Source organism: Rousettus aegyptiacus, unplaced genomic scaffold (assembly GCF_014176215.1).
Source record: "Rousettus aegyptiacus isolate mRouAeg1 unplaced genomic scaffold, mRouAeg1.p scaffold_m13_p_16, whole genome shotgun sequence".
Lineage (NCBI taxonomy): Eukaryota > Metazoa > Chordata > Mammalia > Chiroptera > Pteropodidae > Rousettus > Rousettus aegyptiacus.
Window position 1 is genome coordinate 32,898,894 of NW_023416291.1, and position 13,090 is coordinate 32,911,983.

General features: G+C 54.0%; 1 protein-coding gene across 16 annotated transcripts in view; it reads left to right on the forward strand.

Moving 5' to 3' along the window:
* The first annotated feature begins 676 nt into the window (after positions 1-676).
* Positions 677-13,090, forward strand: part of DOCK6 (dedicator of cytokinesis 6) — a 38,103-nt gene continuing 25,689 nt past the window's right edge. For all 16 annotated transcript variants that reach the window (XR_004954910.1, XR_004954911.1, XR_001597949.2 and 13 more), the window contains exons 1-13: positions 677-819; positions 5,889-5,976; positions 6,681-6,856; positions 7,112-7,180; positions 7,418-7,547; positions 8,382-8,594; positions 9,624-9,709; positions 10,889-10,955; positions 11,056-11,205; positions 12,061-12,141; positions 12,253-12,400; positions 12,560-12,687; positions 12,789-12,882. Coding sequence is in view for 13 of the 16 variants with exons in the window: in XM_036233695.1 (XP_036089588.1) it covers positions 776-819; positions 5,889-5,976; positions 6,681-6,856; positions 7,112-7,180; positions 7,418-7,547; positions 8,382-8,594; positions 9,624-9,709; positions 10,889-10,955; positions 11,056-11,205; positions 12,061-12,141; positions 12,253-12,400; positions 12,560-12,687; positions 12,789-12,882 (1,474 nt within the window). In the remaining 3 variants the exon portion in view is untranslated. The remainder of the gene's footprint in view (positions 820-5,888; positions 5,977-6,680; positions 6,857-7,111; positions 7,181-7,417; positions 7,548-8,381; positions 8,595-9,623; positions 9,710-10,888; positions 10,956-11,055; positions 11,206-12,060; positions 12,142-12,252; positions 12,401-12,559; positions 12,688-12,788; positions 12,883-13,090) is intronic.

Below are 13,090 nucleotides of genomic sequence, written 5' to 3' on the forward strand. Positions count from 1 at the left end.
ATAACAACAGCATCCACTCACAGGAAAGGGTGGTAACAACACATGCAAATGGAATGGCTGTGCTCTAGTGTTTCTCAATTTCATATCTCCCTAGGACAAGGCTGGTAGGGCTATCAGGAGGAGGAATCTGCCCCGGCGAGACAGCGGTGAACAGGCATCGTCACATCCGGAATGAGTGGCGCTGGATAATTTTCCAAGACTGCTGCGTTGGGCCACTGGGGAGAGAGCTGAGACCACAGATGAGCCAAAACACCCCCACATCAGGCCTGGGCAAGCGCCCCAACACCTCCGTGCCTCAGTTTACTCATCTGTAAAATGGGACAAATGAGAGTTCCATTCGCACGTGTGAACCTCAGGGCAGCGTTTAATAAACACTCGAGATTATACTCATCTGTAAAATGACTCGAGATTATACTTATTATGGTGATTATGGTTTTGTTAGTCAGAAGGCAGAATAAGCCTCCCCCGGAGTCCGAGATCCCGCCCCCACACCACCCCGGGTCTCAGTTCCAGCTCCTTTCCTGCCCTCTCCCCTCGGAACTTCAGTTTTCCCATTTCGGCCCCAAGGGCGCGGGGGCGACAGGGGGACCGCGCCCCTCCGGCCGGCAGGGGCAGCACGGAGCGACCGGGGCACCCGGAAGGGCCCCGCCTCCCGCTCCGGCCCCGCCCCGCCCAGCCCGGCTGCCGAGAGCCAGGACGCGGCGGCAGCGTCCGCGACAGGGACGGTCCGCGCGGCGGTGGCGGTGGCGGTGGCAGCAGCTGGACGCGGGGCACTATGGCGGCCGCCGAGCGCCGCGCCTTCGCGCACAAGATCAACAGGTAGCGCGGCCGCAGAGTGCCCTCCCGGCGACCCCACGTGTCCGAGCCCCGCCCCGGGTCGGCCCAGCCCAACCCCGCCGGGGCGCCCCCCAGTAAAGCCCCTTCCGCCGTCGCCAGGTCCGCCAGGGGGACACACAGGGAGGGCGGCGGGATCCCGGCTAGGGGTCGCGGCCGGACAGCGAGCGCAGTAGCGTCTAGCGCCCGCCCTCAGAGCCGACGGAACCGTGGAGGCGTGTCCTGGGGGCCTTCCTGGAGGCGGCGGTGCGAGGAAAGAGGGAGCCAGGCACCTTCCGCGACCCCTTCTTACCTCCCGGCCTCTCCTCGGTCCCCAAACCCGAGAGCTCGGGAGTGGGGAGTGGCTTTGCCTTCCATCCTCTGGTTTTTTTTTTTTGGGGGGGGGGGCGCTGGGATTTGGGAAAAGGGATGGTGTTCCTAGCGGCATTTGAATCCCCTCGGGAAGTTTCGCGTGCTCTTCCCTCGCCAGGGCACCGTGTCCAGCTGTCGGGGTCAGGGGACACCCGGTCCCCAGCTCTGCTTCAGGCTCTCCTAGCAGCGGCTGGTCGCGCTGGAGATGGGCGGGTGATTGAATGCAGGGTGGGGGTTGGGGACACAACCAGCTGGTGGACAGACAGGGGAGGGGACAGGCGCCAGGCGCTGGGGGATCCATTTCCGTGGGCACTGGAGATTGTGCGACCTGGCCTGGGAGGGGGATGTCAGACCCGGGAATGAAGAGCCTCTGCCCAGCTGAGCCTTTTGCCTCCACAAAGGGGTCAGAATCTGCTCCGGGGTCGTCTCCCCAGGGGACCTGTCCTGGCCACACCCAGGTGAAAAAGCTGCCCTGTGGGTCTGGTGCTGGCCTGATGGAGACACAGGATCCCACCTTTGGGGGCAGATACTGTAGGAGAGACAGACAGAAAGCACAATAAGGTAGATTATTTGTTAGTGATAAGTGCTGTGGGAACACACAGGCAGAGAAGGGAGATAGGGCTATTTTAGATAATGGGAGGTGGGTCAGGAATTCTCACATAAGAAGGTGACATTTAAGGAAAGATCTGAAGGAAGTGAGGGCAGGGTCCATGTCCACATGTGGGAGAAAAGGGGTCCAAGCACAAGGAAGGGCTAGTGCAAAGGCCCTGAGGCAGCAGCAGGCACAGTGTGTTCACAGATCATCTGGGCCAGCCAGATTGGTAAGAGGAGGAAGTGGACAGTGAGAGCAGCTTATGCTGGGCCTCGCAGATTGTGGGGTGGACTTTAACGTTTATCCTGAGTGAGGTAGGAGCCATGAAGAGTTCTGAACAGAGAGATGTGACGTGGGGCATAGTAGTTAGGCAATTTCTATGTTGTTATATCTATATCTCTGAACTGTCTGTCTTATCACATGCTGGTCCTCGTGTGGGATTTCGCTTGTTTGTCACCGGAGCCCCTTGACATAGGGATAACTATTGAAACTGAAACTCAAAGTGGCTAGGTCACTGCCTAGGGTCTCTTGAGGAATGAGCCCAGGAGTGTGATCACAGAGCTCAGAACCATCTTGGAAACAGTGCCTCCTCCTGCTGCCACATATCCTCAAGTGGTTCTGTTCATTCCTGCTGGGTGTCTGATAGCAGCGACTTCATTCTGTCCTCAGTGGTCTGATATGTGTTTGGGCAGTCTGTGTTTCTCATTTAAAGACAATGCTTTGTTGGACTGGTGGAGGGCCATGAAACAGACATTGGCAAAATTCCAAAGGTACCTGTAGGATTTCAAGGGGGTGGTTCCCTCCTGCCCCATCCCAAAATATGTCTGGACACATGAGCACATGCATATAATGTTACTTTTTACCTTTTAAAAAATTGTGATGTATGACATACATGCAGAAAAGTGCAAAGTTTAGAGTCATTATCAAACAAATGCCAGGGAAAAAGTAACTTAGGTCGAGACAGGGGCTGTCTCCACCTTCCCGGCCTCCCCACTGCAACAGCCCCTCCTGACCTGGACCTAGTTCTGCCACTCAGTACTGCCGTGCTGATGGCGGCTACCGTCACTTCCTCACTTACATTACAGTTTCTCCATCCAAGATTGCTCCTTGTCCGCTGTGGGTTAGTTTTGTTTGTTTAGAGCATGGTATAAACAATCCTGTGGGATATTGAGTTCTGTGGACCCAGCTTTCACCCAGCATAATGTCAGGAGGAGGGCTCATCTGGCCCGTTGCCTGCGGTCAAGTTTGTCCTTTTCATCGCTGCACAGTATTTCCCCTGCCTGTGCATTCTCCATCTTTGGTCAAGGAACACGTGAGTTGTTTCACTTTGGGACTGTCACAATCAGGGCTGCCTCAAACATTCTCAGCTATGTGTTCCCTTCTGAGTAGATACACCTCCGAGTGGAATTGCTGTATTGGCATATCCTCAGCTTTCCTTGGTAATTACAGATGGTTTTCCGTGGGTTGGGGGTTGTATACCACCAGTATGTAAGAGTTCCCATTGCTCCATGTCATCACTGGCACTCATATTATTTGTCTTTAAATTTTTCTGCCAGCAAAGGAGGGTGGGGTGGGGTGTGAAGAGGAATTTCTTTGTGGTTTTATTTAGATTCATTTTCTTCCCTCACTTTTGGCACAAGTGGGAAGAACATAGCATCTGAGGCTTCTGTCATTCTTGTTCTGGTTTTACCATCCTCCTCCCCTGGGTAGACCTCTTCTCATCTGTCCACCCCCAGAGTGAGGTCCACAGTCTCACATGAATTCCCAATAATGCTCCATCTTTCCCCTCTGAGCCTCTCTTTAATGTCACATAGGGCTGTCAACTTCTCACTTTGGGAGGGTTTATCTCACCAATTGCTATAACCCAGGGTGCACGTGGGCAGGGACAAGGCAGATTCTAGAGCCCCTGTTCTTGGCCCTGCTCTTCCTTATGGGTGATGTGGAATGGCTAGCATTGAGGCACACAGACTTGGACCTCCGGCTGGCCAGGGTTCGATTTTGGTGCTGCTATGTTAGGCTGCACCTGGGTGGGTCACGACCCCTCTCTGAGCCTCCCTCACCTTTGGTATCAAAAACAGCACCAGAATTCCAGTTTCCCAAGATCTTCTTTGAGGCAACATGGTGACAATAAGCCTTAATTGAGCACATATCTACACCCAGACAAGCTCAATAAGGTGTGAGTACTGTCCCCCAAGCTCAGAGGTCCACAGAGGGTTGGTCAGTCATCTACTCTTATCCAGCTCCAATGCAGAGCTCTGTGACTCAGCAACTGGCCCCCATGGCCATAGCATTGCGAACCTGTCCTTTTCCAACTCCAGAGGCCTCTCTCCAAACCCAATGACAAATGAAGCAGGAGCTCCAGCCCTCCCTCTTCCCCTCTCCCTGCTCTGGGGCAGCAGCTGCAGAACAGCTGGGACTAGGGCGCAGACAGGTCCCCTGTTCCGGCCTCTTTTGTAAATTACCCCCCAAGCCCCTGTATGCCCAGCCCAGGCTTCTAGAGGAGTCAGCCCCGATTTTGGGAATTTGAAGACAAATTCCTAATTTTGAACACCCTTTGAATATCCTAAAAGTTCTTCCCTCACCCCACACCCCCAGCCAATAGAAGCAAGACTTAGGGACAGCTGACAGAAAATAAATAGAATACAGGGACATGAAAGGAATGAGACTGGGGTCCCAAACCAGAGGCCCCATGCTGGATCAGGATCATGGTCAAGTTTTGTTTGACCCACATGGATTTGAAATTGGAGGTTTTCCGATGGGGCCAAGGTTCCCAGTTGGCCCCAGTATCCCCCACCACACTCATCCATCTCCCTGGTGGCCCATGGTATTTTGGGGGGGCACAACTTTTTATATGAAAATTTCTAAGCACACAGAAAAGTGGGAAGCAGAAGGGAGGCCGAACACCCAGGCAATTGCCTTCTCAATTTTAAGAAGGATCCAGGCCCAGAAAGGGTGTCCCAGCTGCCTAAAGCCACACAGCTAAAAAGTCTGAGGCTTCCTCCAATTTACAAAGAATTTAAGAAGGGCGGGCCAAAGGGGAGATTTGGAGGGATTCACTAATTCCATCAAAAATAAAAGCATTTATTGAGCACCTGCTATATGTAGGATCCAGCACTGGGACCTCTCTGGGAACCACACAGTCCTGGCTCCTGCTTTCACAGAGATCCCAGGGCCCAGGGGTCTCCATGCTCAAAGCCAGCCTCGAGAGCTTTGCACTTGCTGTTCCTCTACCTGGCACACTGTTCCCCGGATAACTTTGTGGCTCTCTGTCCTTCCCTTCCTTTCCAACTCTTCTGAAGGAATTGAGGGCCTGGGGGATTCCGGCCCCCTCCCTGTGGGTCTTGCTCCTTCACCCTTATCCTCCTCCACTTTGAAGGCCAGCATAGATGCAGCTGACCCAGGAAGGCTACAGCCCTGACCTTGGTTACGAGGTGTGCTCTGAGAATCAAGCTGGCCTCTTACACGTGGTCAGTCTCTCCTCAGACTCCCTGAGAACATGCATGTGTGGAGTGCCTGCTGAATGCCAGGCCCCTGCTCATCTCCCACAGCAGCCTTGTGATGTCAGGGCAGCTGCAAATGGGTAAACTGAGGCTTAGAGGCAGAAGTGGCTTGTCCAAGGTCCCCTAGCAAGCATGAGATGGGGCACACATTCTGGATGAGCTGCATGGTAGGATATATTTGGAGGACCCCAAGGTCAGGGTAGACAGAGGTCCCCTAGACAAGAAAGCAGAAACCAGAGGGCTGGCAGGTAGGACTCAGATCCCTGGTAGGACTTGGGGTGGGAGGTTGGACGAAGAGGGCTCTGTGACCTCTCAGGCCCTTCCCAGTGGCAGTTCCTACCATATATGCTTGAAGGGGGGTTGGAAGGACTCCAGGCCCAGCCTGGGGCAGGGGTGGCGTGGGGCTATGTGTCCGCCACACTCCTGGGACTTGCAGGCTGAGATCTGTGGATCCCAAAGCCTGGGTTCTCTTGGCCTGTGGCCTGCTTTTTGCTTTTCATATCCTGGATTTTCTTCTCACATAAGGAATCTGTTGGCTCTGAAACCCAGGTTCTCAGGGCGCTGCTGCCTAAGTTTTCCTGCCTCCACTAGTCCCCTTCCTGTCCCCACAGGACAGTGGCGGCCGAGGTGCGGAAGCAGGTGTCCCGGGAGCGCAGTGGCTCTCCCCACTCCAGCAGGCACTGCAGCAGCTCCCTGGGGGTAAGTGTTTGGGAGGTGCCTACCCCCCAGACCCTGCCCTCTGGTGGAGCTGGGCTCTGTCCCACCACCTCTCCTACCATTGCTCTGTCTTATGGGGAAACTGAGGCGACTTCACCAGAAGGGACCTAGCCTTGTCAGGGGTGGGGTCCTTGGCCTGGCCAGAGCACTGCCCCTATTCCTGCTTCCCTGAGAGCGGAGAGGGTTGTCCCTCTCTCTGCAGCTGCTTCCTGGGAGGGGGAGGTAGCCCTGTGGGTGGTCAGGGGGGAGGGGCTCCAGCCTGATGTCCCGGCCTCCTGTTGCCTGGACCACCCAGATGGGGATGGGGAGGCAGGCTGGAGGATGGGAAGTACGTTGGGCTACAGAGGGGAGTGGGTGGGGCCATCTGGCCACAGAGCCTTAGGAATTGTCTGTTTCTTTGCTGCATTCAACAGGCTTTTCCTTCCACCATTAGTTCCCTGCCCTTCCAGGCCCAGGGTGTGATTTCCTGTCTGGAAATGGGTGGGATGGGCTTAGCTGCAGGGGGGAGAGGGGGGAAGGAGAGTCTGAGGTCACTGCCTGCCAGGGAACCTCTGCAGCTCCAGCACCCACCATGGCTCCCACCGCCTTCTTATTCGAGTCTGAGGCCAGCCCAACCCCACACTCACCCTTTGCCCCCAACTCCTAGTGCCCAGGGCAGGGGTCACAGACACTTTGTTCCAACCCAGGTCCCACTGACTGAAGTCATCGAGCCCCTAGACTTTGAGGACGTGCTACTGAGCCAGCCACCAGATGCTGAGCCTGGGCCCCTCCGGGACCTAGTCGAGTTTCCAGCTGACGACGTGGAACTGCTGCTGCAGCCCCGGGAGTGCCGGACCACAGAGCCCGGGATCCCCGAGGATGAGTGGGTTCAGCCCCAGGCCCTCCCTGTGCATAACTCCACTCCACCTCCATGCACCCGCCCCTTTGTCAGTACCCCCTTTCCCATCAAGCTCCCAACAGCCCCGAATTCAACTCCTGGCTCCTCTGTGTGACCTCAGACAAGTTACCCTCCCTCTCTGAACCCTTATCTCCCTATCTCTGAAACAGGCAGAAGGGATCACTGGAAGGGTTAGCACCAGGTCTCTGCTTCTGTTTACCCTGATTTTATTTTGTGCAGAAAGCTGGACGCCAAGGTGAGGGCTGCGGTGGAGATGTACACAGAGGACTGGATCATCGCCCATAGAAGGTGGGTCTGGCTGCGGGCAGCTCAGGATGGAGGGTCAGGAGACCTGTCTGAGCCCAGAAGAGCCCATGGTCTGTGGCCAGTCCTCCTCCTGCTTATCTGCCTACTGTCCCTGCAAGGAGAGCCAAACTTCTCTGATGGAGCATAGGGTGGGTGGATGGCCTTGCAGGTGGGTCGGGGCATCAGTAAGCCTTGAGGAGGCCTGGTGCCTGCTACCCACCCAGCCCCGCCTCTTCCTAGGTACCAGCATCTGAGTGCAGCGTACAGTCCCATCACCACAGAGACCCAGCGAGAGCGGCAGAAGGGCCTCACCCGCCAGGTCTTTGAGCAGGACGCTTCTGGGGACGAGAAGTCTGGCCTGGAGGACTTGGTGAGGGAGCCTCACGTGGGGGTCACCACAGGGGTATGTGCGTGGACTCTGGCCCCAGGTCTCAGTCACATGTGACAGGAAATGACCCAAATAGTCTCAACCCAAAAGGAAATGTATCAGCCCTATAAGTGAAAAGTTAAGGGTAATAATTATAAATATTTATTAAGTGCTTATGTATACTAAATGCTTTATACTTATCCTCATCTTTCATCCTGTGAGGAAGGGCAACCACTGCATCTATGTTACAAGTAAAGAAGCTAAGGCACAGAAAGTCGATTAGCAGGCCTTCACTGGCACACTGGGTCTTGGGCCTATTTTTGTCAACCAACATTTATTGAGCAGCTACTTGATACCAATAATAATCATACCAAGAATTATTGTCATTACTTCCATTGTTACTATTTATAGATGTAGTTGGAAAAACTGAGGCCCTTAGAGTGACAATTCTAGTAGGAAAAACCCTCCCTCCCCTGGCAACAGTGAGCAAAGTCCCAGGGAAGGTTCTCATTGGCCCAGCTCTGGTGTGTCCTTACCGTGGAGCCAATCCCTCCGGCTGGTAGATATTATGTTCTAATTGGCCTGATGAGAATCATGGGAAGCCCAAAACATGGCGATAGGAGTAGTCTTCCTAACAGTGATAAAGGAGGGAGGCATGACAAACAGAAGTTTCTCAAAAGAGAGTCATCAAAGCACCTAGGCGATGCTTGTGGTGGTGACTCCACTCCATGGCCCTCAGCTTCCCCATCTCTAGAATGGGCATGAGGAGTGTCTCACCCAAATGGAATGAAGGTGCATCCAATTGGCACTCAGTGCTTGCATGTTCTCCACTGTCAGGATGACCCTCGGCACTCCTCTGGCTCTCCAGAGGACACTCCACGAAGCAGTGGTGCCTCTGGCATCTTTGACCTGAGGAACTTAGCAGCTGACTCACTGTTGCCCTCCCTGCTGGAGCGCACGGCGCCCGAGGACGTGGATCGGCGCAATGAGGTCCTGCGCCAGCAGCACCGGCCCCGTGCCCTGCTTGCCCTCTACCCCGCACCAGATGAGGTGGGTGCCTGCACAGGCCCTGAAGCCAATACCCGTCCAACTGATGTGTATCCCTATATGGTATCCCACCAATGTGTACTTGGTACCTACTGTATTATTACATTATTCAATGGGTTTTATTGGATGCCTCAGTATATACCCCCATATTGATTCAATCAATTCTTATTGTATACCTACTGTATAGTCCTCTCTTAAACAGAATTTAACCAACCAATATTTATTGAGCACCTAATATATATGCCTATATTTATCTAACCAACATCATTTATTGGGTACCTAGTGTATATGCTGTATTTTTATTCAATGGTTTTTATTGGACACCCCTGTATTTATCCAACCAAATTTTATTGGGCACCTAGTGTATCTACCTGTGTTTTCATTCAACCATTTATCGAGTCCTTACTATACACTCAAGTATTTATTCAATCAGTGCTTACTGGGTACCTCTCTGTAATCGAATGCTTTTTGCATGTGTCTACATTTATCCAACCCAATTTTAGTAGATGCCTTCTGTATGCTTCATTTATTCAACTGACATGTTTGGGTGCTTACTATATGGCAGGCACTGGGGATATAGCAATGAACAAGACAGACCTAGTTCTGTCCCCCAAGTTCACAGTCTAGTGGAAGAGAGGCCTTCCTACCAGATGATTACAACCTAGTTGGAGCAGTGCCATGAGGAGGTACTGGTAATTGTCTTTCATGTGGCCCTCAGTGTCCCAGCCACATGGCCTATTGCAATAGGGCATTGTGAGCACTTGGAGGAGGTGCCTACCCAGTCCTCAGGGGTCAGGGAAAGCTTCCTGGAGGAAGTGTCAGCTAAGCAGCGACGTGAATGATGAGCAAGCATCAGTCAGATGAGGAGGGAAGAAGAAAGGCATTCCAGGAAGGAGGAACAGCATATGCAAAGGCTCAGAGGAAAGAGACTACACGAAGTTTAGTCAGGCTGGGGATATAATTTGTCTTAGGCCATGCATTCAAAGCTTTTCTTGGAGAATGTGTCCCAGCTGTCCCCTTGGCTCTTCTCAGGACGAGGCTGTGGAACGCTGCATCCACCCAGAGCCACCTCGTGAACATTTTGGACAGAGGATCCTGGTCAAGTGTCTGTCACTTAAGTGAGTGTGCTGAACCGCCCCTCCCTTCAGAGATGCAAGGGGACGACATGGGTTCTGGTGTGGCACACTCTTGGTTGCTCACTACGAGAACCATGCCATTACCATGCAACCTTGAGACCTGCGAGGCCTCCCATGGGATTTTGGGCAGGAAATAAGACTTCCTTTTTTGCTGTTCAAAGTCACCAGTCCTTAAATGCCAACTGTGTACCAGGCTCTGTTCTCAGCTCTTCACCTATATTAACTCTAATCTTCACCACAACCTTGTAAGATGGGCACAGTGGGGAAACTGAGGCACTGAGTGACAAAGTCATTGTGCCCAAGGTCGCACAACTTGTTCGTCCAGGAGCCCAGCACTCACCCACTCTGTTGCTGGGACCCAGGCTGGAGGGGGTGCTGGTGACCCTGGAACTGGCTTCCAACTGCCTGAGGCCACCTCCACAGCAGCTTCCAAAGAGCAGCCAGAAGTGCGTGGGAGCGGAGCTGAACAGGATGTGGCCTTGGACCCAAGCCCAGCATTGCCCCTCCCCATCCTGAGTTCCTGGCTGGATGAGGGCAGGAAAGGGAGGCCAAGTCTGACTTAAGGCCTAGGTGGTCTGCCTGCCCACAAGCACGAGGGTTGGGAACCAGCTCTGTGGGCTCATTCAGTAATTCAACGAACACTCACTGAGTGCCTATTGTGTACAAAACATGTAACCATGGGATGACTACGCAGGGCTGTCTAGGTAGGGATGTGTAGCACACACAAAGGCAGGGAGACATCTGGAGAAGGGGAAAATGAGGCTAAGAGGTGAGTGGGGCAAGGCCGGGCCATGCAGCAATTTGTTCTCAGGGCAGTGGGGAGCCTCGAATTTAAAATTTTAAGATGCTTCCTTAGAAGATACATGGTGAGTGAGACAGGGAGGTGGTTACAGTGGCCGTTCAGGCAAGTGAAGTCAGGACTGAGCCCAGGGTGGCAAAGATGGCAGAGGACATCCCAGGGAGGGGAGACAGGGAGGCCTAGGAGTTGAGAATTTCAAGTTTGGGGATAAATCGTTGTGCCAAAAGCTGCCTCCATGCCCACTGAACAAGGGCCATGGTTGTGGGAGGCGGGATTCTTTGTGAGTTACAGGGTGGGGGGGCTGGGTTGGACATCAGGAGTGTCAGGGGCAGCGTCTGCCATATCACCCCATTCACCTGCAGGTTTGAGATCGAGATCGAGCCCATCTTTGGCATCTTGGCCCTGTATGATGTACGGGAGAAAAAGAAGGTAAGAGCCCTTTTTTTCCCCTGCTTCCCTCACCTCCCTCCTCGCTGCAGGACAGTGGGCTTCCTAGAGGTGGTGGCCCAGCTGCCTCTCGTGTTCCTAGATCTCAGAGAACTTCTATTTTGACCTGAACTCGGACTCCATGAAGGGGCTGCTGCGGGCCCACAGCACCCACCCAGCCATCTCTACCCTGGCCCGCTCTGCCATCTTCTCCGTGACCTACCCCTCACCTGACATCTTCCTGGTCATCAAGGTGCCTGCTGAGGCTGGGCAAGGGGTTGGTAATGGTGAATGCCACAGGCAGAGTCCCTGTTCTCATGGAAGAAAACAGACATGTCCCAAGAAGAATGATCAGGCCTGTCACAGGGGAAGCACAGGTAGTGGATGGAGCCTGGAGGAGGCTTCTGACTCAGTCATGGAGAGGTGACACCTTAGTCAAGACCCATGAGTGGGCAGCCTGTGGAGATATGGCATCCTGGCACATGTGGAGAGACATTTAAAATAATTTTTTAAGTTGAGATATTTTTCAGTTAGGGGAGGATAGACGTAGTTGGCACATTTATTGGGGATTTTCCATTTCTAGGAGTGAACTCAAATTTTCTTTACCAAAATGTTCATTTAGGTTATACTAATGACACTAATTGAGCAGCTATAGGTAGGCACTGATCACTGTCAGTCAGGTGTCACAGGGGTTGCCTTTAGTCCTCACAGCAGCCCTGGGAGGTGGGGTTGCCACAGCCCCCGTTTTATAGCTGGGCAGACAGGGACAGAACAGATAAGGGTCCCACAGCCCGGAGTGGTCAGGATTGAAGTCCAGTTCTTGTGGCCCAGAGCTATGCTTGGAGTGGCTTCTTATATTAACAAAGAAAAATGTAGATGTAGGGAAAATATGGAGCCTTGGGTTTGGGGTGGATTCTAAAGGTGGGGAGGGGGCAGCTGGCCAGGCAAGTCAACTGAATCCTGAGGACAGTGGGAGCCATAGAAGGTGTTGGAGCAAGAGCTCTAGCTGGATGAGATGCCTGGGGGCTCATGAGTGGTTCAGGAGGTTGGGAGTGAGTGAGGAGGTTGGGGGCCTGACAAACACTCACTGTGTCTGCCTGTCCCTCAGCTGGAAAAGGTGCTACAGCAGGGGGACATCAGCGAGTGCTGTGAGCCTTACATGGTGATGAAGGAGGTGGACACAGCCAAGGTAATTGGGTAGAGGCTGGACCCAGTGGTGAGGGGGCCACCGGCAGTGCAGATCCTAGGTTCAACAGACCTGAGGCACTAAGCCTGTGGGTGTCTGAGTGTCTCCCCGCAGAACAAAGAAAAGCTGGAGAAGCTGCGCTTGGCAGCCGAGCAGTTCTGCACCCGCCTGGGCCGCTACCGCATGCCCTTCGCCTGGACTGCAGTGCACTTGGCCAACATCCTGAGCAGCGTGGGGCAGCCAGACTCAGACTCAGAGGGCGGTGAGGAGGCGGGGCTTACAGGCCGAGGGCGGAGCTACTGGGAAGGGGAAGTGGCACCTTCTGCTGACCCAACTCGGTACCAGGCTGAGTCTCCAAGTCTCTGTCCTCTGTCTCTCATCTCTGTCCCCCTGTATCTATCACTGTCACTACCTTTTCTAGAGCGCCGACCCGCCTGGACTGACCGCCGCCGTCGAGGGCCCCCAGACCGGACGAGTAGTGGGGACGATACCTGTAGCTTCTCTGGCTTCCGCCCAGCCACACTAACTGTCACCAACTTCTTTAAGCAGGTGTTGTGACCGCAGGGCAGGGGGCTGGGGAAAGGGGACCGAGGGACACACCCCAGTTTCCCCTTGTGGGGACCCAGCTCAAGCGGATGGGTCCTGTGTAGGAAGCAGAGCGGCTCAGCGATGAGGACCTCTTCAAGTTCCTGGCTGACATGCGGCGCCCGTCATCCTTGCTGCGGCGTCTACGGCCTGTGACCGGTACATGGCACACCCTGTAAACAAGAGGTGTCACTCTCACACAGTCACTCAACAAATACACACTGATCAGCTGCCGTGTCCAGCCCTGGGGACCTAGCAGTGACTGTGATAGACAAATCCCTGACATCAGGGGCTGGACCTTCTAGTAAGGGCCACAGTTTAGAAACAGAGTAAATAAGACAGATAGTGGGGCAAATGGGGGACGGGG